The 27772-nt window shown below is 44.2% G+C and overlaps 1 protein-coding gene across 2 annotated transcripts in view; it reads left to right on the forward strand.

Moving 5' to 3' along the window:
• TTC13 (tetratricopeptide repeat domain 13) overlaps positions 1–27772 on the forward strand; it is a 1386998-nt gene that overhangs the window by 1261537 nt on the left and 97689 nt on the right. For both annotated transcript variants that reach the window (XM_086927141.1, XM_086927142.1), the window contains exon 22: positions 13703–13782. In XM_086927141.1, the coding sequence (XP_086783267.1) occupies positions 13703–13782 (80 nt within the window). The remainder of the gene's footprint in view (positions 1–13702; positions 13783–27772) is intronic.

Genomic DNA, 27772 nt, shown 5'->3' on the forward strand with positions numbered 1-27772 from the left:
TAATAAGTCTTTTGAGACATGCATGCCCATCCTATAGTCTGTGAAAGCTTTTTTTAAATAACCATTAAAATGGGATGTGAGATATGCAAGAGGTTTAAGTGTTGTAAAAGAGTTAATAATGGTCCAGCCATGACGACGAGTTGCAAGGGAATATTTATCCTCCAAAAAGGATTTCTTTTTCGCTGCCCCGTTAGCTAGTCTGTTTAGGGTTGCTTTGTCTGTCCCAACTTTCCAGGCTTGTTCCAGGTTCAGCTTTTCCACACACAGTTTCAGGTACTTCCCCCATGTATTTCCAGAGTCGTGAGGTTTCTTAGGGTGCAAAACGCCAAGGCCAAAAGTAGTACAGTCTATTCAAAAAGGAGGTCAGCAAAACGTCAGCAGAGCTTCACATATGAGAGGGATGGTCCATCCAACAGGCATGTGGCACTAAATAAACTGTTTTGAAGAGCATATGTTAAAGGGTCATTTGCTTGCAGACATTGCGTATAAGACCAAAATTGTGTGGCAGCTGCACAAAATAGAGCCCCAGTGGAGAAGCATGTGAAGGAAAAGGCCTCCAAAAAGATCGACAGCAGATCTATAAACTTACCTCAGTAAATCAAGTGGCCATCAGCAAAGGGGTAAAGTTACAAAAAAAGGGGCCACAATTGCCCAACAGTGCACCCAATACAAGGGCGGGCCACCTACAGAAAGACAGCAGCCACAGTCAGCAAGCAGTTAAAAGGGAAGGGAAACGTAGTCAGACCAGCACTGTGTAGCATTTGCTGATCCATGTTGGTGTCCGTAATTACTCCTAGTCATATTCCTACTGACAACTGACTAAAGGACCCAAAAGTCTTTGCAGTATACCATTGCTGCGGAGGAAAAATATCTTGACAGCAAAATCACAAAATAGCGGCTCCCCAGAACAGGGTTATTGAGGTAAAGCCAGCAAAGGGAAAAACGCAGTGAAAAGTACCCTCAACAGGTCGAAAAACTTGCCTCAAAGTGCCCCACTGCTTCCGATAGAAAGAGCCATGCTTTACAAGCGTGACTGCACACGTATACGGTACCCTTCTGCTCCGACCGGAGCTTGGTGTCGGAGCGCGTCTCAGGGAGCGGCCATCTTGTCTCGCCGCACGCCCTGAAGGTCCCTTTTAAGATGTATTTAAAGCAATAGATTTCACAAGCACAGCGCAAGCGCTGTTCAGGCAAAACCTAGTAAATTAATTGTTTGTTGTTTAGTTTCATGAGAAATAACACTGTAACTGAATAATGAGTATCTTGCACCTCTGCCTGGTACGGCCTGACCATGATATACCATCCTGTACAAGATATCTCCTGACAGCCGTGCAGCTGTAAGCTTCCTTTATCTGATGCCTTAGAAGAAGAGCAACGATTCTTTATCGGGAAAATGCCTGATTTTGATTGCCCTCACTTCTTGGGAACCGTTGCAAGTATAACAATGTGTTTAATCTTAGGTTTAATTGTGCATTGCTGAGCTAGTTAGATCCAGGTATACTTTCCCACTTGCTTAAAAGCAGGTGCCCTCTTTCCCTTCTCTTGAGACTTTGCTTGCTTTGCCCTTGCTTATATAGTTAAACTCTTGAGCAGATCCTTTCTCATTTACCCAAATGAATGTTCACTTGTCTCTGCCTCTATGGGCTCTACTTGCTGACAGCTGCTGTGAACTTCTCCCAACTCTCATTTGCATGCTTTTTTTTCTAGCATTACGGAATTTCCCTTGAGGGGTAACTGAATCCTAATCAATTTGCATATGACAATCTTTTAAAACTTTGCTATTTTGGGTTATTTTGAATCTTTCCAAAGTAAGCTTCATAAGGTGATTATTGGTTTATAAATAACTTTAATGATTTAAATTTGTAACCTTGCAAATCTTCTCATAAACCTTCATGGTTTGCCAATCTGCTTCTCTCTGTTCTCCTTGTGGGACCAAATGGACGTCATTGATGTTTATGCATAACTGATTTGTTTATGTTATGACTCATTTCGATACAAGAGTCCATCCACTTGAGTTCAGCTTGCACTTGAATTTGCACAGTGCACAACCCATCCGGCGCTGCTTCACCTAGCTGTAGTCTCATTGAATAGTAAAAGATAAGTAGGAGATTCCCTAGAAAAGTGAAGGGGTAACTTCCCTACTAAATCACGTGCAATTTTGGTATACGTAGGTAATTTTCTGTTAAGGGAGGAAATAATGAGCAAGGCGAAACCACAATCCAAGCGCACATACAAGGACATATCTTTCTTCGCCCGCCCTGACTTCTGCCACGCCACTGTCGAGAGGAGATGGCGTATGAGACAGTTGATAACTCCTTTTCAGAATGCAGGTTGTGAGTGTAGGAGAGTAAGGTCTGCTATCCTATGGTCACCCCAAATTTTTGCTTCACTGGTTTATGACTTAATGTGGCTGTGGGCCTGCTAATCAGACCCACAGCCTGCTGTTCTCTCTCTAAATTAATGCCAATGCACTCTAGGTGCATTACAAATTGGAACTGGTTCACCTTATAGGCCCCGGTAACAGTGTACCATAGGTACCCAGGGCATAGGTGTAGCCAAGGCCTACCAGGGGCTGCAGCATGTATTGTGCCACCCCTGGCCTGGCCTCCATATTTGACACAACTGGCTGATCACTCAGCTGGGGTAAGTTGGTGTAATCACCTCTTGCTTAGATATAGTATCCCTATATCTAACCTTAACTGGACACATGTTAACCTGTAAGCCATTCCTATGGAAGGCCCCTGCAATCCTGGGGGCAGAGTGCGTGGTTTCATGTGAGATGGTGCTCTAGCATGAGCTGAGCCTGTCTGCAGCTGTCGGGAACAACTCCCTTAGCTGTTCCGGGATATTGCCATACCATATACTCTTAAGTGCATTATAATCCTCGCGGTTATATGCTAACTTTGGTTTGGCTTTATCAAAACATGTCGAGTAAGGTGTCATACGATTTGGAATACTATCCCCTCGACAGTTCTGTCGACGGGGATAGCATTCCACCCTTCTAGAGGGACACGACATGTACATAACCTGAACCCCGGTTAAAGTTAACCAGAGCCTCAGCATCACAAAATGGATGCTGCCACCACAGACACAAGTCCAGCGAGGGAGGCTTGGACAAAGGGTTTCCTGCCTTGGGAGGTGCAAGCACCACCCCAGACAGGATTTTGTGTATTGGGTAGGAAAAAATCAAACTTAAAATACTACAATCCTGGTCTAAGACGTGGCTTATCATCAGAAAAAGACTGGGGCTGTCTTACTACTCAAACTTTGCCCCAATTTGGGAATCCCCTGGACTTCCACTATGTATGAGAGATAGCTTGCCAGTTACACTGGAACATGCAGGGATCATAAGATGGGGTCAACTATTGAAGGAAGGATCATTAATTACATGGGACGAGTTAAACGACCACATCGGTCCCGGACTGTCCAGATTTAAGTACATTCAGCTGGATAGTTGGACAAGAGCCCAGTGTAGAAAAGACAAACATCTTGGGAAAGTAAGCTCTTTGGAACACAGTTAGTGGAAAAACCAGTGGGAAGAAGGGAGGTAGCTTTGTGGTATTGGCAGATTCTTGAAGAAATTGATGGAGACTTTACCCTCCCAGATCAATTATGGGGATCAGCAACTGGCCTTCATTGTGAAGAGATGTGGCTAAATTCTTTTGCCCTCTTACACAAGATTGTAAAACCATCATGGCTAAGAAGAAATCATCTTTTCTCAGTACACCGCGCATACATCACGCCACTTAAACTTTCCAAATTCCTCCCAGACAAAAAATGTAATAAATGTAATCTTACAGGAGCATCCAATGTCCACATGTTTATGGAATGCCCCGATATAAGTCGGTTTTGGGAAGAAGTGAAGGCCACTTTAAACTTCATCCTGAATACATCATTCTTAATAACACTACCACTTATTATTTTTGGGCTGGAAGACAACATTACAGGTAAAGCAAGGTCATTCCTTTTTTATGCCATTTTGCTGGCAAGAAGGCAAATTTGCATGCATTGGACAGAGAAAACAGCCCCCTCACATTCTGCATGGCTTACATCACTATACGAAACATCTAAAGCAGACCTTAATAGATCGTGTAGTAAACGCAATCTAGCATTTTGGGAGTTGCTGTCCGAGTGAAGATAGAATCCGGGTTTTTTTTCCCCCCCCGGGTCCTATGATTATGCCGTTAATACTCCTTGGACTGGGTCTAGCCTCGACAGGATATTGGTCCTACAGGTTGAAACATACCTAGATGGAGTCAGCGTAAATTCCTCAAGTTTCTGGATTTTATCTCCCACCAAAAAATTTACTCCAGTCCTGGTATTGGAAGGAGGGCACGTAAAAACACTTTGGATTGGATCCTTCGTGAAGGACTCGCTAGGGGGTTGGTATCTTCCATATTGAGGTTATGGCAAATGAGGACAAAAAAAAACAAACAAAAAAAACAGTGTACCATAGGTACCCAGGGCATAGGTGTAGCCAAGGCCTACCAGGGGCTGCAGCATGTATTGTGCCACCCCTGGCCTGGCCTCCATATTTGACACAACTGGCTGATCACTCAGCTGGGGTAAGTTGGTGTAATCACCTCTTGCTTAGATATAGTATCCCTATATCTAACCTTAACTGGACACATGTTAACCTATAAGCCATTCCTATGGAAGGCCCCTGCAATCCTGGGGGCAGAGTGCGTGGTTTCATCTGAGATGGCGCTCTAGCATGAGCTGAGCCTGTCTGCAGCTGTCGGGAACAACTCCCTTAGCTGTTCCGGGATATTGCCATACCATATACTCTTAAGTGCATTATAATCTTTGCGGTTATATGCTAACTTTGGTTTGGCTTTATCAAAATATGTCAAGTAAGGTGTCATACGATTTGGAATACTATCCCCTCGACAGTTCTGTCGACGGGGATAGCATTCCACCCTTCTAGAGGGTCACAACATGTACATAACCTGAACCCCGGTTAAAGTTAACCAGAGCCTCAGCATCACAAAATGGATGCTGCCACCACAGACACAAGTCTGACCTCCTGCTGCTGGGAGTCTTTCCAGCGAGGGAGGCTTGGACAAAGGGTTTCCTGCCTTGGGAGGTGCAAGCAACACCCCAGACAGGATTTTGTGTATTGGGTAGGACAGGGCTGAATAGAATCAGACATGCCCGGGCACACAAGGTGTCCTCGTGCATAAGCCAGTCCAAACCGGTCCTGGGGCTTTCCAGCCCCAGTCCTGGCGCGGAGCTGGACAAAGGAAAGGGGGTGTAACCGCCCCCCTTCCTGGTCCCACCCAGAGGAGGGACCTAGCAGGTGATCCACCCCTCAGATTGGGAATAAGAGTGGGAGCAGTGCCATAGCACCTCAGATCATCCTGAAATCAACTTGAAACTAAGACGACGCCTGGACTTCGACATTCTGCTGCACAGAAGACTGAAGAGCATCTCCCTTGTGGCCAAGGAGTGGCCACCCTGTGAACACAGGCACCATCCAGCAACTCGACGTCTGCTTTGCCGCTGCCTCCTGCCAGAGCCCGAGCCCAGAGCCCGACGAGACCCAGACTCCCAGACTTCTCACAGCCCGATCCACAGTCCCTGCAAAGAAGGGACCCGTGGAGGCACCGAGAGACGTGGGACCGGACATCTCGAAAGACCCCCGAGAAGCTGACTGCGCAGCACCCGAGGCACCCTCGACGCGGTGCTTTGGGGTTTGAGAAGCCCCACAACCGAGCAGCCCTTGCACCGAAGATCAGCCCCCCAGCATCTCCACGATCTACGTGGGGCCCTTTTGCATCGTGCCACTCGACGCGCCATCCCGGCCACTTGCCACGTGGTCAGCGGCCATCTTGGCGACGAAACCTACAATTTACACTGCGGGTCTGGTTGCTCCAAACTTGCCCTCGCTCCTATAAAAAGGAGCACCCGCACTGACCTTGCTGGTCCGAATGATAAGCTTTTTCCACTTCCTGCGTGGCTTGCATTAGCCAAGCCGACGATGTAAAGTAAAACACAGAATATAATATCATCAGGGAGAGAACGATAAGTGAAAGGCACAACAATCAATTAAAAAGTACAAAATTTTATTTATTAATAAGTATATATACTCAGAATAAAAACATGAAATTATTTCGACATATAGTAAAATAAAATCTGTGACCTATACTAAGGTCTCAACACAGTATCACATTACACATAATTCCAGTGGCGTCCCGCAGCCGTTGGAAAAAGGAGATCATTTCTATTCATTTTTAAACATCCCCTCGAATAAAAAAAGAAAAAAACGCTATACCATCAGCTGCTGCCTGGTGCGGCCCATACAAACAGCTACCGATTTAGCTTGTTTTTGTGGCTCCTGAAGAAGGCGTTCCAGTGAAAAACGCCGAAACGCGCGTCGAGAAGAGGACTAGTGTTGTCCGCCACTGTTTTAGGAATTAAGAACTAATGATGTTATGTGTAATGTGATACTGTGTTGAGACCTTAGTATAGGTCACAGATTTTATTTTACTATATGTCGAAATAATTTCATGTTTTTATTCTGAGTATATATACTTATTAATAAATAAAATTTTGTACTTTTTAATTGATTGTTGTGCCTTTCACTTATCGTTCTCTCCCTGATGATATTATATTCTGTGTTTTACTTTACATCGTCTGTTTTTCCCTGTCAAACATATTCAGTTGCCTAAACAGGGGGTCCTTGTTATTCACACCATTGCATTAGCCAAGGCCTGTTTGCTCCAATCAAGTTGCCGACACCGCCATTAGCTAGAGCCTTCGTGGGACAGCTCGTGATCGACTCCTGGACGTCCTCGACCTCTTCGTGTCCACGTGGCTGAGGAGACAAGCTGCACCTCATCGCCTGTTTGCACCCGACATTGCCTGGTTCCATCCTGGTTCCACGGTAGTCACTGGCTAGGGACTTTGAACATTGTCCCCTCTGCTTTCAGGTCTTCACCACTTCAGATCCACCCTTGGATCCACCAGAACTCTTCACATCGAGCCGCCTGCAGCATCTTCATCTTCAGGCACCATCGACCTACGTGACGAAACCCGACACTACTTCGCACCTGTGCACCCGCTTCCTGTGGGTGAGGTAACTCAGCAACGCCGGTGTTCCCACACTGGTATACACCTCTAGTGTCTAGGTCTAAAGTTTCATCCTTCTAGGTCACTCGGAAGGTTCCTTAAACACTAACTTTGTAACTTTTACGCACCATTGACATTGCATTGGTGTATGCGTGCACTTTAAGCGCTGCACCCGAGTCCCGCGGGCCTTTCCCGGCTTAGTCACTGCTAGTTCCGATCAGCTCCAGCGATTCCCAAGGCCCTAGGCCTACTTCCTTTCCGATTGGGGGTTCTTATACCACTATTTTAGTATATGGTTTAGGTGGCCCCTAGGGCTCATCTATATTGTGCAACTTTTGTATATTTAAATGTGTTTTGTTTTAACGCTTATGCTTCTGTGCTCATAAAGAGTATAGGGGCTATTTGTAGTAAATAAATATATATATATTTTCAATATATATCTGTGTGGTGTCCTTTCATTTGGTATTCAAGGGGATTGTGTATGGTAAAACAGCTTGCTTCACATGCCTTACTGAGTTTAGCCTAAGACTGCTTTGCCCACGCTACCTCTAGGATAGCTGGTCTATAAGGTTGACTTACAACCAATCATCATAAGGGTTGCTTGGCATGGTACAAGGTGATCACTAGAACTAGTGAGCATCATATACCAGGCCAACTTCTCACAGTGAGGTTTACTTAATGTTTCCAGCGCGCCTCAAAGTAACTTTCAATGGGCATGTCAGAGTTTTCTACTCTGAAATTATGGCTCAGGAATACCTCACTTCTCTTAAGAGAGAACAGGGAGCAGAATAGGGAGCAGAATAGGCAGGTGGTGGCGGTGAGGGAGGGACCTCGAAAGAAGTAGTAAGGTTCAACATTAATATCACGTATTGAAAATACACTGAGTACTGGATGTGAGTTATGCAAAACATGTAGAGTTCATTAGAGTATATATATGTATATGTTTTTTTTTCTTTCTTATCACGCTTTACACTAAGCTTGGAGGGTCAGGGATAAAAAAAAGAAATGAGATATGATACAAGATGGGAGAGGGGAGAGACGAGACAACCCAGGGGGTCTCGGCTGTCAGACATAGGTCCGTTGGACCTATTTGCCAGTATGGGGGGTGGGTATACAGGGGTGGGGTGTCTGGGGAGGGGAGGGGAGGTGTACAGGGCACAATATACTGCGAAAACAAAAGGGACATATAGGAGATTGTGGTAAACAAATAGATCTGGAGAATTCAGAACCAAAATGGTTTATAAGCTTTTTTATGGATGTATCAGCAAGGAAAAACAGTAAAAAAAAAAAAAAAAAATTATGGGTACTAGATTTGTAACCTGGAATGTCTGCGGGTTAAATGATTATCAGAAGACAAAGGGTCTCAATTGCAATAAGACAAATGAATGTAGATTTTATATTCTTACAAGAAACCCATATCATGTCCTCACAAGTGCACCTGCTGGAACAGATGGGCTTTCATGTACTAGTATACTCTAGGCAAGGTACCAAAACTAGAGGAGTAGCAATAATGTCAAAGAATAAGAATGTCGTAGTCAGAAAGAAACTGGAAGATCAGTGGGGGAGGTGGGCAATGGTTGAATGTTTGATTGAGGGGGAGTGGGAGTGGGCAACCCTGGGTGTTGTATATGGATCAACAGAGGACGATCCAGAGATCTTAGAATTCCTGGACACGGAACTTGCTGTATGGGCCCCCGTATTATTATGGCTGGAGATTTCAATATTAATGGGGCGGATGGGCTAGGGGTAGGGTCCTTTGGTAGATATCAAGGTAGAAAAAAAGAGTACATCAAGCACTATCTAATTTACTAATGAATAATACCTTGTCAGATGTGTGGGGGAAAATCAGATCAGATAAAAAAGGATATACTAATTACTCGACTCCACACCGTATTTGTGTACGGTTAGACTATTTCTTAGTACCAAATCCAAAGCTTTCTAGTTTAAAGATAGATAGACTTCCTCGAATTCTTAGCGATCACAATCCCCTCATCTTAACATTAAAAACGATAGCAGGAACTAGAACTGAGAGGGCTTGGACCTTTGAAAGAGGGCTCCTACAGGATGACAAGTATATACACCACATGTCAAAGTGGATGAAAGGTTTCTTTGAGAGCAATAGAGGAAGTGCGGCTGTCGGGATGGTATGGGATGCCTTCAAGGCAGGTGCCCGCGGAGAGACCCTTAGCTTTAGCGCATTTAAGCGTAAACAGGAGCAGCTCAGGAATAATGAATTAGTCAAGGCAGCCGTAGACGCTGAGGAGGAGTTACATCAATGTGTATTAACAGGGATATCAGTGGATCAAGCGCTTATCAAGGTAATGAAAGCAAAAAGTGAGGCAGAAGAAGACATTGCGAATAAGGCAGCCAAGAATGTTATGGTCAAAAGAGAGAGATGCCATGAATTTAGTGAGAAAGTAGGTCGTGTTTTAGCCATACGTACTAGACAAATAGCAGCATCAGGAATGACAAGGGAAATTAGGGATATAACTGGCGAATTACACACAGACTCGCAGGAAATACGAGAAGTATTTAGGAATTTCTATGAGCCATTATATGATGACCAGCAGCCTACTGACCCTACAGAAATAACCGAGTATTTACTGGAAATACCAGTTGAAAGGCTTACAGATGTGGAGGCAGAAGGGTTAGAACAACCTTTGGAAATAGGAGATTAAAACAGCTATAGCAAATCTCCCTTCAGGGAAAGCTGCTGGCCCAGACCAGCTCTGTATTGAATTCTATAAAACGTTTTGGGAAATACTCGGAAATGATCTAGTTACGACAATACAGACAGCCCAAACAGGGGAATCTATTCCAGGTTCATGAGGGGGTGCGGATATTGTGTTAATTTTAAAAAAGGGGAAACCTGCCACTGAGCCGGGGTCTTATAGACCGATTACGTTAATGAATACGGACACTAAAATTTATTCTAAGGCACTGGCAACGAGATTTGCTACAACAATAGGAAATCTTGTAAGTAATAACCAACACGGGTTTATTCCTGGAAGGGGCACCACACACCATACGCGCAAGGTTATCACCTTATTTGATGCCGCAGAGGTCACAGGAGACCCGATGGCGGTTATGTTATTGGATGCCGAAAAGACTTTTGATCGGGTCTCCTGGGACTATCTGTGGCATGTTTTAATAAGGGCAGGGGTTAAAAAGGGATATATTAGAGCACTACAGACATTATATACGGATCCAGTAGCTTCTATAAGAGTAAATGCAGGTTCTACTCGACAATTCAGGATTCAATGTATATGGACCCATTAATCCGTAGGATAGAGATGTGCGAGAGAATTATTCCCTTGCCCACACATCTGGGACAATGCAAAATCCTTGCATATGCCGATGAAGTGGCAGTGATAACACCAAATCCCACGGAGGCTATTGGGCAGATAGAGATTGAGGCACGGAGGTTTGGTCATATTTCGGGATACGCTTTAAACACAGCTAAGACACAGATAATTAAAAACTCTTATGCACAATGTAAAGACATTCGAGTGGTTCAAACAGGGGTGTATCTTGGAGTAAATATTACGGCTGAGCTCGATACCTTAGTGGAAAAAAATATAGCCCCAATAATTGCTAAAGTAGGGAAGGAACTAGACCGACTTGATAACTTACACCTCTCAATTGTTGGGCGAACAAATATTGTAAAAATGATGGTTCTGCCAAAATTTCTATACATATTCAGAGCGATCCCATTATTTTTTGAGAACAAGTGGTTTAAGATCTGTGAACATATGATCAATCGGTTCATGTGGGCAAAGGGGAAAACAAGGAGAGCGCTCAGATTTATGGCACTTACACGTGAAATGGGAGGATGGGCGCTACCAGATATAAAGTTATATTATTGGGCAGCAGCATTACAATATATGGTGGGTCTATTGGGAGGAGCAGAGGTAGAAGCGCAGGACGAATTTGGTACATTAGCTATTTTCGGATTAGTTATGGGAGCGGAGGCAGAAAATTTACTCATGAAATTTATAGACGCAAGTTACTACAAAAGGACAAGATTTAAGACTATTCTAGCAGCATATAAAATATGGAAGTCATTCGCTAAGAGGTTTTGTATTGGGAAGTATAATGCTTATACAAGATTAGAAGGCAACTCCACTCTCCCTAATGAGGTTTTTTCTGGTATAGTCTTTAATGAGTGGGGGAGGCAAGGAATTCGGAAGATTGGTGATATTCTAGGTCCACAAGGCATGATGCAATTCTCAGAGCTACAGACACGCTATGGTTTAGATACGAGACAATTTTTCAAATATCTCCAAGTAAGAAGCTTTATTAATACAAAATAGGGAGGTCCCGCGGGCTTTGCAAAGAACCCAATAATGAAGGTTATACAAACAGGTATAGACTGTACGATTAAGAGGTTCTATTTAGAATTATCAAACTTGAAGAAAGATGACTTGGAAAAGTGGGCGGATAAATGGGCAACTGGTTTAGATATAGACCGAGGCCAGTTTTCCCTATCATTAGATATGGGACAGAAATTGCTGTGCTCAGCCTCATTACAATCCCAGCACTATAAAGTTTTGTATCACCTGTACTACACACCAGTGAAAATTGCCCAATGGGGAGCTGTATCAGGTATTAGATGATTTAGTTGTGGCAGCTTAGAGGCTGATTTAGTACACGTTTTTGCATCATGCCCTCATCTGGAAACAACCAAGATGGATATAGAGAACTTTCTAAACAATGCATTAGGAATCGAGATTGTATTAACTCCATCAATAATATTACTTGGAGTTGAGGCGGAGGGGCAGATACGGAATGGAAGCTTTATTTTCGTAGCAATGGCAGTTTTGAGATTATGTACAGCTACGGCATGGCTTGATCCCCTTCCCCCAATGTACCATCAATGGTTAGCCAAACTACTTTCAATTTATAAGCTAGAATCAGCTATATATACTAGGAAGGGGAAAAAGGGAAGGAAACTGGGTATACAAATTTGGGAACCGATTATTCGTTGGAAAGAAGGAAATATTAGTTGATAGACATTGTCCTGAGATGTTTTGTTTTGTTTTTACTGTCTCTTTTTCTTCTTTTTCTGAGTACTATATTGTAGCTAGATGATTATCTTCTCCAGTAAGTAGGTCTTGATTTAAGAATGTAGCACCATGTAGATATTGCATTTATGTAATGATTGATTTTATATATGTATTTTATATAATTTTATTTGTTTTTTTAATGTGCCCTGTACATGCTATAAAAAGGGACAAAAACTCAATAAAAAAATATTTTTAAAAAAAATGAATTATCAGATTCAACTTCCTTGGTTATTCCTGGGTTGTTAAATCACTTGCAGACAAATTACCCTTTACATTTTATATCAGTATTATGAATGTTGCTTTAGAATTGCTCTTTTTGATGAAAACTATTTTGTCTGGACATAACTCTGAAAATGTGTATGTAAATGTCAGTGTCCAGTAATGCTACAGTTGGGATAATTGGGGATGATTAGAAATTCTTTGTGAGTATTGTTTTGGGGTGTTTTTTGTTGCATGTGGTAGGCGTATTGCTTTTATTGTACACATGCTTTGATTAAATAACGTAACATCACTCCTGGTGGTTGATGTTAAAAAAAAAAAAGAAGAAAACAAAAAGTGCCTTGTGTTTTTTTTCCTTAAATTGTATCCTGATCTCTGAGAAAAGGTAACCTCACTGGTATGCTCATCCGTACTTCAAATTGTTTGCGGAACTAAAAACAGTAGCTCCACTACCAGTGTTCTGAAGGCCTGACGTCTACGGTATTGTTTGAATAGGTTAACTTGAATATCTCCAGGATTTGCAAACAGAAGGGCGGATGACAAGTTTTAAACCAACTGAATTCACACACTCATAATGTACCCTTAGGATGGTTATTTTTCTGTTTAGTTGACCACTGCATGCCATTTTTTTGGTTCTGTAAATAAGTTTCCTCTACAAGGTCCCTGGATCTCAGGATTCAATTGTTTGTCTCTACTAAGTGATCTGCAGTTTGTAGATAGAATTCTTTAATTAATCATAAACGTTTTCTATAATAAGAGATGTCACACACCCGGTGAATGACGCTAAATGTTAAAAAAAACTCCACATTGGTTACACAAACTAGAATTCAAGCACTTTTAAAGTAAAAAAACAAACATGTTTTCTATAGTTTTTAATTAAATTTACACTGCCTGCTAAAGCAAAATTTCAGTGGAAAACACTCTTGTTTCTAAGAGAAATGTGCATTAATCCAAATTTTACATATGTGCATGCAGAATAAAAGAAGTATCTCACATACTAGATTGATTTCTGTTGTCTTTACTATGTATTTTGCAGCTTATTTGTTTGTCATTAAATGTTCCATTCAGTGTTTGCTTTCCACACACTGTTTTGGTTTTTAAATTATGAACTCCAGAACTCAAACGTGTGCACATGGTTAGCAAGCGCAGCTTAGTCTCCGGTAAAAATGTGTCACACGCAGCTAGGTTTCAAGTCTTTCTGCTTCTCTCTACGTTTACTTTCAGTGATGAACATCGTAAGACATTTTTTGATTATCTTAAGGACTAATCTTTGCAAAGGTTGCTTGTCATCATATAGTAAAATATATGCATTCTAATCCATTTTTATCTAATAATCTATTTTGCAGTTGGTTGATTTTGAAGCTATGACCGCACCAGGAGCAGAGGCCTTTAGCAAAATTGCACGAAGCTGGATGAATCTGAAAAGGTAAATTTGTCTTGGCGTTTTTAGGATCAGAAGGCAATGAAAGTAAGGGCAAAAATGTGGCTTTCTTTTCTGTACCTCCTAATTCTAAAGGAAACACATTTCTTTCCAAATATCAGTTTGCATGTTTCTCCATTGCCTAAAAAGTGCTCTATCCATTATTGTGTAGGCTGATGGGGCTGTGATCAGAGTGAGGACAGTTGTGTTTGATAAACATTGGTAATATAAGGGCTATAACATTATGTATGTTTTACAAGATGACCTCCAACAGGATTAATGCCTAGCTATAGTTTTTCCATGTAGTGCAAAACTTGCTAGTTAGGGTTTCAGTCGCCCCTCTGAAAAAGAAATGGTCCGTGACCAATTTCACATGAATTGAATTCAATTATGTACAATCCATGTTGTGTGGAGTACTATAACACTAATAATCATTATTCAAAGCGTTTCTTCATACATATGCTCAATAGTCATTCATGAATACATGTGTAGAAGACCCACACAAAAAATAATCTAAGCGCCAGCCAGACTTTATATGGTCCTGAAAAGATGCCTTTGGTCCCTGTGATTGCAGTTAGTAGTGGCTCGAAGTCAGCCTTCTGTTGGATTGCTACTGTTTCGTCCTTTGCTCAGAAACACTGTTTCTGATTAATACTTCGAACAGTAGATTTCTCACTTTGTTCAGCTCTGTATAGCATCCGTCTTGCCCTGGAAGTGACATCAAGACCACAATTTGACCAGCACCTCTGGGCAGTGATCTGAGTTCCTTTCTTTGTGCACCTTCCTATGCAGATCTAGAGATCGATCAGTCATCTGACTGACTTAATTTTTTCAAAAATTTCAAAACTTTTCCAGGGTACAAGAGATATGTCTCCTCCCTAAAATGGCAGGTTTTAAACCCTACATATATTGCCAGAAACAGTTGTCAGTGACAAACTCTCTTGAGGTCTGTCCATAGTGTTTAGGATCCTCACATAACTCAATATCAAGTGGTGACTGTGCTTGAATAAATCCGAAGGCCTTCTGAGACTGCAAGGCCAAGCTCTACGTCGCTGAGCACCATAGGAAAGTCTAGTCCGTGTCAATGTTGAGAACATATAATAATTCTTCTGCCCATGAGGTTTTCGTCACACTCTAAGTCCTAAGGTAAGTTGTTGAATAAGAAGCATAGGAAGTCCAACCTGGCTCCCCTTCTTCCTGCCACACTCACCAGCTGAAGGTAAATGGACTTTGGGGTACCTTGAGGTCACGGTCTTGGTCTCCTACCGCAAATGTATTCGGGCTGTAGTCTCAATTCAGCCAGACTTTGCGGGTTTATTGGTGACACTGCAGCAGATCTCCTTCAAGGAAGCGATGCTGCAAATTTTTTAGTACCGCACTGGATCCCTTTGGAGACACTAGTCTTGCCCTCAGGTCAAGTTGCCAACTGGGTGTTATTCACAGGGGTTGTACGACATGGTGGCTGACTTCCTTCCAGTTGTCCCAGATGACCTTTGAGCCAACGTTCTACAGATCATTTGGGATGGCCAGGGTGCAGCGAAATACAAAATCACATCGGACACCACCAACTGTATTGGTAGGGCTGTTTAAACCAGTGTGGTTCTTTGCAACAAACCTGTAAATGCACCTCTGCATTCTCCAGAGATGTCCATTAATCACTCATGGACATGACCTTTGAGATCACACGTTCTCTTTGAAGACAAGGTCACTTGACATTGGAGCACTTAAATGAAAGCAATTGTGTATAAGAGGGCAACCCAATTTCCCCTTGTAGGCTTGGGTATCGGGCCATTATTAAGGTAAACTGCCAACAAGAGAATCAGTCAAAAGAAAAAAAATAAACATTGAAGTCAGTTAAGGATGTCCTTGGGTGACGTAGATTAATTACTGATATTAATCTCAATGAAAACAAGGCAATACCAATCTCCCTCGACCTACCACCGCCCGCACAGCAGTTTACCCAAAAGCATTGTCCCTTTTGAGGATTTAGAAAGGGCATACAGCAGAGGCCACATCAGACCTTGCTTCAGCAACGTCAGGCTGCCCAAGCCTTTCAAGGCAGAGGTTGGAATGTGGCTGATAACATCCAGGCCCCCTGGGGCAAAAAACTACTGAATTCCCCTTTTCCCCTGCCACTGCAAAACCCCTTTAGTTTGCCTCAGGGGGGCACTGTCACCTGGTAGAAGAACCAATTAGTTATTACCTCCACTGGTACCAAGGTATCGCAATGGACAGATGGGTGCTAAACATTGGCTAGCTTGGCTACACCCTACCCTTCTTTTTTTACTACACCAAACATGCCAGCTGCACCACAACTACTTCTGGAGAACCACTTGTCCATTCTCTGACAAGAGGTGAAGAGAAGTGAGTAAAACAGGGGACGCCGGTAGCAGAATTTGGAACTAGTTGCTACTCCCATTACTTTCTAATGCCAAGGAAGGGTGAAAGACTTCGCCCTATTTTAGATCTCTAGCCCCTGAACTTCTTACTTGAGAAGGAAAAGTTCAAGATGCTCATTCTAGCCGAAGTTCTGTCTACCCTGGAACCAGGACACTGGATGTGGGTGCTGGCCCTGCAGGATACCTCTTTCCACATCGCCGTCCTGAAGGTCCCAGACACTGCCTGCAATTACAAGTAGGCCACAAGTACTTTCAATTCTTGATGCTCCCCTCTGGACTAAGCTGCACCCTTCGGGTGTTTCTGTAAGTGGTGGTGATGGTCGCAGCCCATTTTCAGCGGTTGGGAAAGCCAGTCTTTCCCATACCTTGAGGACTGATTACTGAAGGTGGGCTCACCTCAAACAGTCATGCACCGCGTCCAGACGACGACCATTCTATTAAGATTGCTGGGATTCTCCATCAATATGCCTAAGTCACACTCCTTCGCAGAGGTTCCCTCTCCTTAGAGCCAACCTGGACACAGTGCTCTTGTGAAGGCTTCCCTCCATCTCACGAGTCAGAGTAATTTGGGCTATGATCCCAAAGTTTCAGCCCTTTTTACTCCAGTATTGGAACTTTCATAGATTCACATGCCTGAATCATTCCCCGTCGTCGAGATGGGAGTCTCCGGTATATAAAAAAGCATTGCTTAGTAGTATAGTAAACTGAAAAGAGGCCTAGGCCCATTTTCCTTTTGCAACCCATAGCCTTTGTTATGTAAAAATGGCCCAAACTTTTCCCTGATCCAATCAGAGCTCCTCACCTTCTAGAACACTCCTGAGAGGACCTTCTGCCCCTCAGATTTTTCTACCGCACGTTGTGCTAGGGAGTCTCCTTTGAGCTCTGCTCAAACTCTTTACTTCTACGGTATTTTGACTAAGATTTGAGGTTTCTCATCATCTAATTTCATCTACCATGTCTGAGAAGGAGAAAAAGCAATTATTTAGAGCTTGTTCCACCTGCTCTTAAAAGAGGCTTTATACAGATGACCCTCACAAAGATTGCATCTACTGCCTCTATCCAGACCATAAGGCAGCAGATTGTAAGGTATGTCGTACCTTTTCGAATAAAACCTTGAGGGATCGTGAGAGAAGGCTGCTGATCTGGCTCCAGAAGGTTAAAGCCAGGAAAGAAATCCTCTCAAGTGAGAGTAAGGAGGAGTCTGTGGCGTCTAAGAGATCTCAGAAGAGAAGTCGATCTCCTCAGACACATTCCTCAGGAGAAAGACCTGAGAAGGCCCCAAAAAAGACCACCCCAGGGTCTTCAGGGTGCAGTCCCTCAAAATCCCCTTCAGTTAAAGCTAAGGGGAAGAAGGGTTCTGCTTCTGAGGTGAAACAAGTGAAATCCGCCTCAGACCCACCAAAATCGCCTCAGAAAATCAAGATTACCATCAAACGGACTTCCTCTGCGTCTTATGAGGAGAAAGGTAGTGTTTCAGCACTGCCGACTGGACCGTCGACGAAAAAGGTGTCATCCACGATGACAAAAACACCTGCGTCGTCGACGAAGAAAGATGGTGTTAAAGCTGGTGAGAAAACAGCGTCGACGATTTCACCGTCGACGGCGATATCGTCGGTGAGAGCGTCGACGAGCGTATTGGCGACAGCAGCGTTGATGACGGCAGCGTCGACGACGGTAATGTCGACGACGGGAGCGTCGACGAGGACAGCGTCAACAGTGACTACAATGTCGACGGTTGCGTCGACGACGATGACTTGGTCGACGACGGCGATGGGAATCTCGTCGATGGGCTCGTCGACGAGGGAAAAAACACCAGAGAAAAGATTGGTGCCTTGGAAAAAGCCTATAACGCCAGAAGTTACATCTCTGAGCAAGGTCTCTCCATTGGTGCCATCTCACCTGCTGGAAGAGGAAGATTCGGAGGAGGAAGATGACGAGTATGGGTTTGCGAGTAGCCCTTCGCAATTGCAGGTCAAGTACCAGGAGGTGGATTCTGAGGAAGAATATGGGGGTTTTCAAGAACATCCCCAAGAACAGCACCCAATATCGCCAACAGCAACGTGAGGAGATGACAAATGTGCCATCCTCTTTGTTGAGGGACCTCCAGGGCATGTTGGAGGATTATAGGAGGAGATACTCAGCGACTCCAGCCACTCAGCAAGTCCCAGAGGTTACTCCGCGTCCACGGTCGGTACCAGGGACACCGGTACGTATATGAGAGATTTTGCCGGAGCCTACTGCTAGGTCTCCACCACTGACGTCACATCACGATACCTCGGATGACGATCATGAGGATGGGGAGATTGCGGAACCAAGTGCAGAATGGAATGACTATCTCATTCCCTCACCTTCAACTCCTATGCCGAGGCCAGTAGATTCTCCACCGGAGGACATCAGTGGTTTTCATATTTTGATGGAAAGAGCCACTAAGCGATTTGCACTGTCCATGACTGAGGAAAAAGCGGAATGTTTTTTATACAACTTCAAGGACTCGTATCGGAAATCTGTGCGATCCCTGCCTATAGTGTTTCATATTTGGGAGGAAGGATTAAAGGTCATGGAGACGCCAGCTACGGTGACGCCGGTTCTGGCCAGACTAGATAAAAAGTATAAGGCACCTATTGATGCTCCAGCTTTCCTTTTGGGTCATCCCAAACCGGATTCTGTGATTACTCAGGCGGCACAACAGAAATCCAGGAACCCATCTGCTCCTATCACAACACCTCCGGACAGAGAGGGCAGAAGGTTGGATAATGCAGGAAAACGGTTTTCCTTAATGTAGGCTCTGCTGGTGAAAGCAGCTAATGCCCTCGCTATCTTGGGAAGGTACGACAGGCAAATGTGGTGTGACCTGTCTCCATACATTAACCAGGTGCCGGAACCAGAGAAGCAGGAGGCGAAGAAGATTCTCCTGGAAGGGGAGAGGACTTCGGCTGAAGTCATAGACTGCGCTATGGATATAGCGACCACAGCTTTTAGATCCTTGGGAGGAGCAGCGGTCCTGCGCAGGCAAGGATGGCTGCGAGCAATGACGTTTAGGCCGGAGGTGCAAAACAAGATTTTAGACCTCCCTTTCAATGGAGAAGATCTATTTGGAAAGCATATTGATGATACTCTGCAGAGTATCAAGAAGGATACTGATACGGCAAAGGCTCTGGGGACACTGCAATACAGAAAAACCCCTTTACGTGGCTCCAGGGGTAGAGGGCAGTCCTTGTATAGAGGAGGATATCAACAAGGGAGATATTCTTCTTCTTCTGCCTCATCGCAGCTTTACCGTCAACAGTACAGTCCGCGTCAATCAGGAGGATATACAAAATCAACTCCTAGAGGACGGGGTGGCCGGGGGGAAGGACAACACCAGTCGGCAATGACAACCTCCATCTTCCGGCTATGTCAGATGCTCCCCTGGGTGGAAAGATTGCTCACTATCTTCACATTTGGCGGAAAATAACAACGGACCAATGGGTCCTCGAAATTGTTCAATTCAGTCACACCCTAGAATTTCTTCAAACGCCCCCTTGTATGCCACCGATGCACCAGAGAGCCAACCATCTGCATCAACTCCGGCAGGAGATTCGGACAATGCTCCGAAAAGGAGCAATAGAACCGGTACTGAAAGCCCAGGAAAACAGGGGTTTTACTCCCGGTTTTTTCTTGTCAAGAAAAACAAGCTCCAATGGCGCCCCATTCTGGATCTTAGATCCTTAAACACCTATCTCAAGAAACAATCTTTCAGGATGGTGTCTCTGCAGGACATCCTTCCGTTATTGAACCCAGGAGATCATATGACGACATTAGACCTACAAGACGCGTATTCCATGTGCCGATTCATCCTGCACACAGACAGTACCTTCGGTTCTTAGTAGCCGGAAGACATTACCAATTCAGGGTACTGCCATTCGGCTTGAAGTCAGCGCCGAGAGTATTCACGAAATGCCTGGCTCCAGTAGCGGCTGTGTTGAGGAAGCAAAAACATCAAATATTTCCTTACCTCGACGACTGGTTAGTCAAAGCACCATCAAAAGTACAGGCCAGAGCGTCAACACAGGCCTGCATAGACTTGTTCGCCAAGCTGGGATTGACTCTCCACGAGGGAAAGTCAAACCTCCACCCAACAAAAGTGATCACATTTCTGGGGGCAATATTAGACATGGACTGCAACAAGGCGTTCCCCTCCTAAGAAAGGCAACTGAGGATTGTGTCCCTCTTCCAAGACTTTTTAAAAAGAAAGTCTCTTTCAGTCCGCAGGTACAAATCCTTGCTGGGCATGATGTCATCTTGTATTCCCCTGTTGCCTTGCTGCAGGTTAAGGATGCGCCCATGGCAGGAGCAGATCGATCCCCAATGGCGTCAAGCGGAGGGATCCTTCGACGACACAATATGGGTGACACCAGTGATGGTACAGGCAGCGGAGTGGTGGACACAAAAAGGAAATGTGTCTCAAGGTCTGACGTTTCTGGCAAGAGCGGCTCCTCTAGTGGTGACGACGGATGCGTCTCTAGAAGGATGGGGAGCTTTCCTTCAGGACCTTCAAGTCAGCGGTCGTTGGAAGGTGCACGAGCAGCAATTACACATAAATCTGCTGGAGCTCAGAGCGATCCGCTTGGCATTACAAGCTTTTCTACCAAGGATAAGAGGTTCGCCGGTGTTGGTAAGAACAGACAACACTACGGCGATGCACTATGTAAACAAGCAAGGGGGAACAAGATCTCTCTCCCTGTCTCAGGAAGCCCAGGAGATATGGGAATGGGCTCTTCAACAAGGAATATCATTGGCAGCAGAACACCCCCCGGGGGATCAAAACGTCAAGGCGGATACTCTCAGCAGGCTCAAATCGTCCTGCCACGAATGGGAGCTGGACCAGGGGATCATGGACAGCATCTTTCGAAGATGGGGGAACACCGATAGTGGACCTCTTCGCTACAAGGGAAAACAGGAAATGCCAGTACTTCGCATGCTGGCTTCCCCAGAAGGGATATTGGGGGAATGCGTTTTCCATGGCATGGTCCGGCGTCTTTGCCTACGTCTTTCCTCCAATTCCTCTTCTTCCCCGCGTACTGGTGAAGATCAAGAAAGAACCGTGCAGGCTGATTCTAGTAGCCCCGTGGTGGCCCAGACAACACTGGTTCACGGAACTGCTGCTGCTGCTGTCGGAGGACCGTCCAATTCGGTTGCATCCAATTCCATCGCTTCTGACAATGTCCAAGGGTCAGGTGCTCCATCCGGACCCGAAATCCTTGCGATTAGCAGCCTTTCTCCTGAACACTGTGAGTTTAGTCATCTGAATATCTCACACGAATGTTGGGAGATCCTGTCCAAAGCCAGAGCGGAGAGTACCAACAAAACCTACAGCATGAAATGGAAGAGGTTTTGTCTGTGGTGTAAGAGGCATAACGTTCACCCTCTTACTGCTGTACCTCATCAGATTATACCTTACATTCTGCTATTAGCAAAGTCAGGATTAGCACACGCTTCCATCAAGGTGCATTTGGCTGCGTTATCCCGCTACAGGAGGTCATCGTCAGGCCCGTCTTTATGGTCATCAAGGATCATCAAACAATTTATGAAGGGGATATACAGGGTCTTTCCTCCAGTAAAGCCTCCACCACCACTAAGGAATCTGAATATAGGACCCTCTCAATTGATGAAACCACCGTTTGAACCGATACACAGGGTGGACCTTAAGTTATTGTCCTGGAAAGTGGCTCTTCTCATTGCATTGACTTCAGCGAGAAGAGTAGGTGAACTACAAGCGCTCACGATTCAGGAGCCTTTCCTACAGTTTCAAGAGGATAGGATGATTCTCAGGACCAATCCGAAGTTCATTCCTAAGGTGCCAACTGATTTTCATCTGAATGAGCTGTTGGTATTAAAACGTTTCTTTCCTCATCCATCAACAGCAGCGGAAAGAGTGTTGCACTCACTGGACGTTCAAAGATGTATGAAGTTTTACTTGAAAGAAAGTAAGGCTTTTCGCAAATCTTCTCAGTTATTCGTCGCTTTCAGCGCACCCAGGAAAGATTTCCCGCTGTCAAAGAGGGTAATTGCCAGATAGATTTCCAGTGTGATTATCTACTGTCATCAAGCTGCTGGAAACCCTCTGAATGCACAAGTTCGTGCCCATTCCACGAGGGCAGTGGCCACATCCACTGCACTGTTTGGAGGAGTGCCAATCCAGGATATCTGCAGAGCAGCGACCTGGTTATCTACGCACACCTTCACCAGGCACTACTGCTTGGAGGCAGCCGCAGAGTCGGATGCGGCGGTGGGAGAGGCGGTACTGCGGAATATCATCCAGTAACGGTGAGCCTTTTTTCCATCCCTCCATCCGTAATTTCTCTTGTTTTTACAAAGTCACATTTTATATATGTTTATACATGTATGAGATTATGCTTCATTTTCAAATCGTATTGCATGATTATGAAATGTATCAGAGAAATGTGCTTTGTATTTCACTGCTCACTATTCTGATTCAGGCATGTGAATCTATGAAAGTTCCAATACTGGAGTAAGAAAACAAGTTACTTACCTGTAACTTTAGTTCTCCAGTATTGGAAGCTTTCATAGATTCACATCCCCTGAGAGGCTCACCTCGGATTTAGCACAAAAAGTGTGTTATATGCACAAGTGCGCGAAAAATCTGAGGGGCAGAAGGTTCTCTCAGGAGTGTTCTAGAGGGTGAGGAGCTCTGATTGGTTCACGGAAAAGTTTGGGCCTTTTTTACATAACAAAGGCTATGGGTTGCGAAAGGAAAATGGGCCTAGGCCTCTTTTCAGTTTGCTATACTACTAAGCACTGCTTTTTTATATACCGGAGACTCCCGTCTCGACGACAGGGAATGATTCAGGCATGTGAATCTATGAAAGCTTCCAATACTGGGGAACTAAAGTTACAGGTAAGTAACTTGTTTTCTTCTGGGTCTCAATGAGGGAGGTTGTGAGGATTTTTGGTCTCTTGGACTCCTGCATCCTTCTAGTGGACCATGCAAAGTGGCACTCGCAGGCTCTACAGCACGACATAAATTCTCATTGGGGTCAGCTATAAGGAAATCTGTCCTTTTCCATTCAAGTGTAGGAGGAGTCTGTGAAAAATCTCTAGTGGTTGCTGTTGGTCAGCAAGTGGACTGGTAGCATACTCTTCTCCCTACCACACCCACAGCACGATGGAGGGATTGTTGTTGGGTTGGGGAGGCATCTTAGACAGGCGGAGCTGAGGAGACTCTGATCTCCAGTGGAAACCTGCTTCCAAATCAACCTGTTTGAGTTGGAGATGAATTGCTTGCCACTAAAGTCTTTCCTCCCATCTATCAAGGGGGAACAGGTGTAGGTTCTTACAGACCAATCCACTGCCAAATGGTACTACAACAAGCAAGGCGGGATTGGGAAATTGGCCTGTGCCAAAAGGCTCTATTCCACTAGAACTAGCTAAATTGTCAGGGCACCTCCCTTATCGCACAACATCTAGCAGGATCTTTAAATGCCAGGGTGGACAAACTCAGCCATTGTTGCCTTGCACATGGCAGGTACACTCAGAGGTGGCACAGGGCATCTTCCAACAATATGGAGAACCCTATTTCGATTTTTTCGCCACTGCCAAGAACGTGTGGTGCCCGACCCTTTGTGCAGTGAAGTTCCCAAGGCAGTTCTCCCTCAGAGATGCCCTTCAGTTGGACTGGGGATGGGAACACCTGTATGCCTTCCCGGCTCTACCTCTCCTACCCACAGTTCTGAAGAGGAGCCAGAGCAACCAGCTATAGTCATCCTACTGGTTCCAGTTTGGGCCAGGAAAAGGTGGCACCCAGAACGTCTGACCATGAGCATCTGTCTTCCGATTTGGCTGCATTTTCGGGAGGACCTATGTTACAGCAACAGTCTAGGGTTCTGTACCTGAGCCTGCACAATTTAGCCTTCTGTGCTTGGAGATTGAGCGGCAACAGTTGACAGCCTTTCAATCTCTCTTCCAAAGTCATGAAAGTGATTTTGGCAGCCATGAGTCCCTCTACTAAGATAGTCTATGTAGGATGCAGGGAAAGTTTGTTGTTATTTTTGGCTTATCCAACCCGTACTGGCCCGGTTACCAGATATCATTATTTTTTCCTTGTCTCAAGCCCATCAAGACCTTGATGTGGCAACTATTACCAGTTATTTGTCAATCTTATCGGCCTTCCGGTGGTTCCCTGATCAGCTATCTTTGTTTAAGTCATCTGTTGTAATGTGGTTTTTGGAAGAGCTGGTCAATATGTCCCTGCCAAAACCCTTTGTGGTTTCCCAGTATCACTGTGCGACCACAACGGAATTACTGAGAAAATCCTCTGGATCCCGTCTGGCATCTGGGGGTATTCACAAGATGAGAATTCTATGCTTGGATTGAGTATCCACCAGAAAGTGTATTACAGTAGTTTGCTTAGCTGATATTAGTGAAATCTTTCTGATTTTGGATTCCCAAAAGACATTTTTAAGTCCTCAAAAGATCTGACTTTGTGACCATGATAATGATCACATATGATTCCACAGTCCCAGCCTCTCCACTCTTGATAAGACTCCATTCCACTGCAGGTATAAATCTGGGTTATAATGAATGGGCATTAGGCTGGAGGTGAAATATTGTGAGAAGTCTCATCGTAGCTATGGAGTCTCATTTGGACCATGTTCAGCTGTCTCAGCTGTCTATAGCATAGTCTTGTGGGCCTGAAGAACTGAAATCTTCATTCTCAGGGGTCTCACTAATACAAAAGAACTTGGCACAGAAGCTGAAATATTAAAAGACATCTTTATTAAATTCAATAAGTGAGGCCACGTCACCCAACTGCCTTAGCAATTCAATGAGGCAGTCTTAAGAATACAGAACACAGAGGTCTTTTATATGTTTTAGAGTTACAAGCTCAGCATCAAAGAAAGGGGCAGTCCTAGCTTCTGCAAGCATACAAAATACCTAATATGGACATACAAGATCTGCAAAATAGTAGCCAATAGAAAAACATCATGTAACCAGAATGTCCCCCTTACGTCGTGTTTCTGCCCAACCCATAAGTCCATCAATTACAGCACTTATAAGTCAATCAGTAATGGCAGAACATGTCTGTATGCAGTTAGGCCAGCTAGTGTCTAAGATTGCTTTCAAAGCAAGGACAGAGGGGGGTTTTCTACACGTTGCAGATCTGCAAAAAAATCTTTTACTTTTTAACGTATATATTCCACCTGGACAAAAAAATGATGGGCTATTTGTTGACATCCTGGATGGTATCCAGCAAATAATAGAAGCCCTAGCCTATTTGCCATATATGATCATGGGCGACCTTAATGGAAAACTATCAAATAGTGAAATATCAAAATGGGCAAACTGGTATAAAGAACAAGCTCTGGAAATTTCAGTGCCGTTATTCCTGATTAGAAACAAGGTCGATAAAAGGGGGAAAGTATTATTAGCATCACTCTCACTATTAAACGGAACTATTCTAAATGGGAACGTGGAAGGTGACATTCCTGCATCTTACACGAGACGGGGAACTAATACCTTATCAATCCTGGACTATATGATCTGCAGCTTGGATATATTTGGGTCTGCCTCACATCTTCGAATTCACTCTGTCCAGGGAAGCGACCATGCTATTCTGTCATTACTTACGCAATGGAAAACAATCACATGTCCAACTAGCCATATCATGTTTAAGCACAGTACAGTTATGGTAAAGACAAATCAAAGGCGGATCTATTGGAATTCATCTACGCCCAATAAAATAACCACCTTAATAAACACTAATCAACTTCTTCTGATAAAACACTGCTCCAACCCAATAACAAACTTTAAGTCAATTCTTGAGATACTAAAACAAATGCTTCAATACAAATTGCAACAAGCAGTACCAGCAAAGCACGGAAACAAAACCATTAAGTCATCCACAACCGCAAAAATGCTAAACAAACTGATAAGAGCACAGTTCCTGGAACTCTCAATGCCAAGACAGGCAGAAATCAACAAATTGATGAACCAACGCAAGAGGGAGAAACAACGAATAAAAAGTACAGCAGAAGATAAAAACTGGGTCGATCTGCGGATAGCAGCAAAGCAGTACAACCAACGCACTTACTGGTCCTTAATTGCAAAAGAGACAGGCACAAAAAAGGCCCTGCAAGCTATCCCAGTTCCCCCTAAAGAATGGGATTTATATATAACCAACCTGTATAAATTAAATACAGCCTATGAAATGTCTAGTAACCCCACAAGTAATTGCGAAGGAAACCCCTCGCCTATTGGAACTGCTTCCCCCTTCTCTACGGAAATGCACATAAGGAAGGCAAGATCAACAGGAGCCACCGGCCCAGATCAAATTCCAATCATGGTTCTTCAGGCTGACCCCAAGGGATGGAGTACGGTGCTTTCTCCCCTCTTTAATTTCATTCTCAAGACAGGAGAAATGCCAAAATCTTGGAAGGGGAGCATCGTAGTACCAATACATAAAAAGGGACCGAGACACCAACCTGGCAATTATAGACAAATATCGCTATTGAACGCCACGGGAAAGATCTTTGCTGCAGAGGTCCTGGACCAACTTAAAAAGTGGGCATTCTCACTGGGACTGATTCCGCTCTACCAAGCAGGCTTCAGGCCAAAGCACTCAGTCATAGACAATATCGCGATGCTACAAACTATCCTTGACAAATATGTGGTAGTTAAATCCCAGCCTGTGTATGCAGCATTTATTGACTTAACAACTGCGTTCGACCGAGTGGACAGAGCGTTGCTATGGAACAAACTGAGGAAATTAGGAATCCCAGAACAGCTACTACGAATTATAATTACCCTGCACACAGACACTTGGTGTCAAGTTTGAATGGGGAGGGAAAAGGGCCTGACCAACCCGATCCCGACGCCAAATGGACTCAAGCAAGGATGTCTCCTTGCCCCCTTGCTGTTTTCATTATATCTCAGTGATCTGCCGTAGCGTCTACAACAAGTGCGAAGCTTCCCACCAAAGGTAGCAGCTCAATATATACATGCCCTACTATATGCGGACGATATTATAGTACTGGACCTAACCCCCTTTGGTCTGCAAAGCGATCTGGATGCCCTGTATAAGTATACCCAGGAAAAAATTTTAATTCCTAATTTAACCAAAACAAAAATTGTCTCTTTTTCAGGGAGGAAAAAAAGCAGCAAATACTGTTGGAGACTGGGCGACGAAAAAGTCGAAGAGGTTGAGGACTACACCTACCTGGGCAGGATCTTTACTAAGTCTCTAAAAAACAATCAACAGCTTCTAAACTTGTCCAGGAAATCCGAGGTACATGCAGGAGCTCTGCAAAGGTTATACGTGGCCTCTGGAAATAGACACTTCTCCTCCCTGCTAAAAGTCTACAGTGTGAAGATACCTTCAGTTCGATCATACGCCTTGGAATACATTCCAATCAAACAGTGGTCATTCCTGGACCTAAAAGAAGGAAAAATACTAAGGAGAATGTTAAAGGTATCGCAATCTATTTTAGTACAAGCTCTCCGCCTTGAAATTTCACTTACGAGCTCTTATTCTAAAGGTATCGCCAACGTGATTAGGTGGGCATACAACCTGCTACATGCGAAGGATGGGACTCTTCGCT

Source organism: Lissotriton vulgaris, chromosome 6 (genome assembly GCF_964263255.1).
Source record: "Lissotriton vulgaris chromosome 6, aLisVul1.2, whole genome shotgun sequence".
NCBI classification, from domain to species: domain Eukaryota; kingdom Metazoa; phylum Chordata; class Amphibia; order Caudata; family Salamandridae; genus Lissotriton; species Lissotriton vulgaris.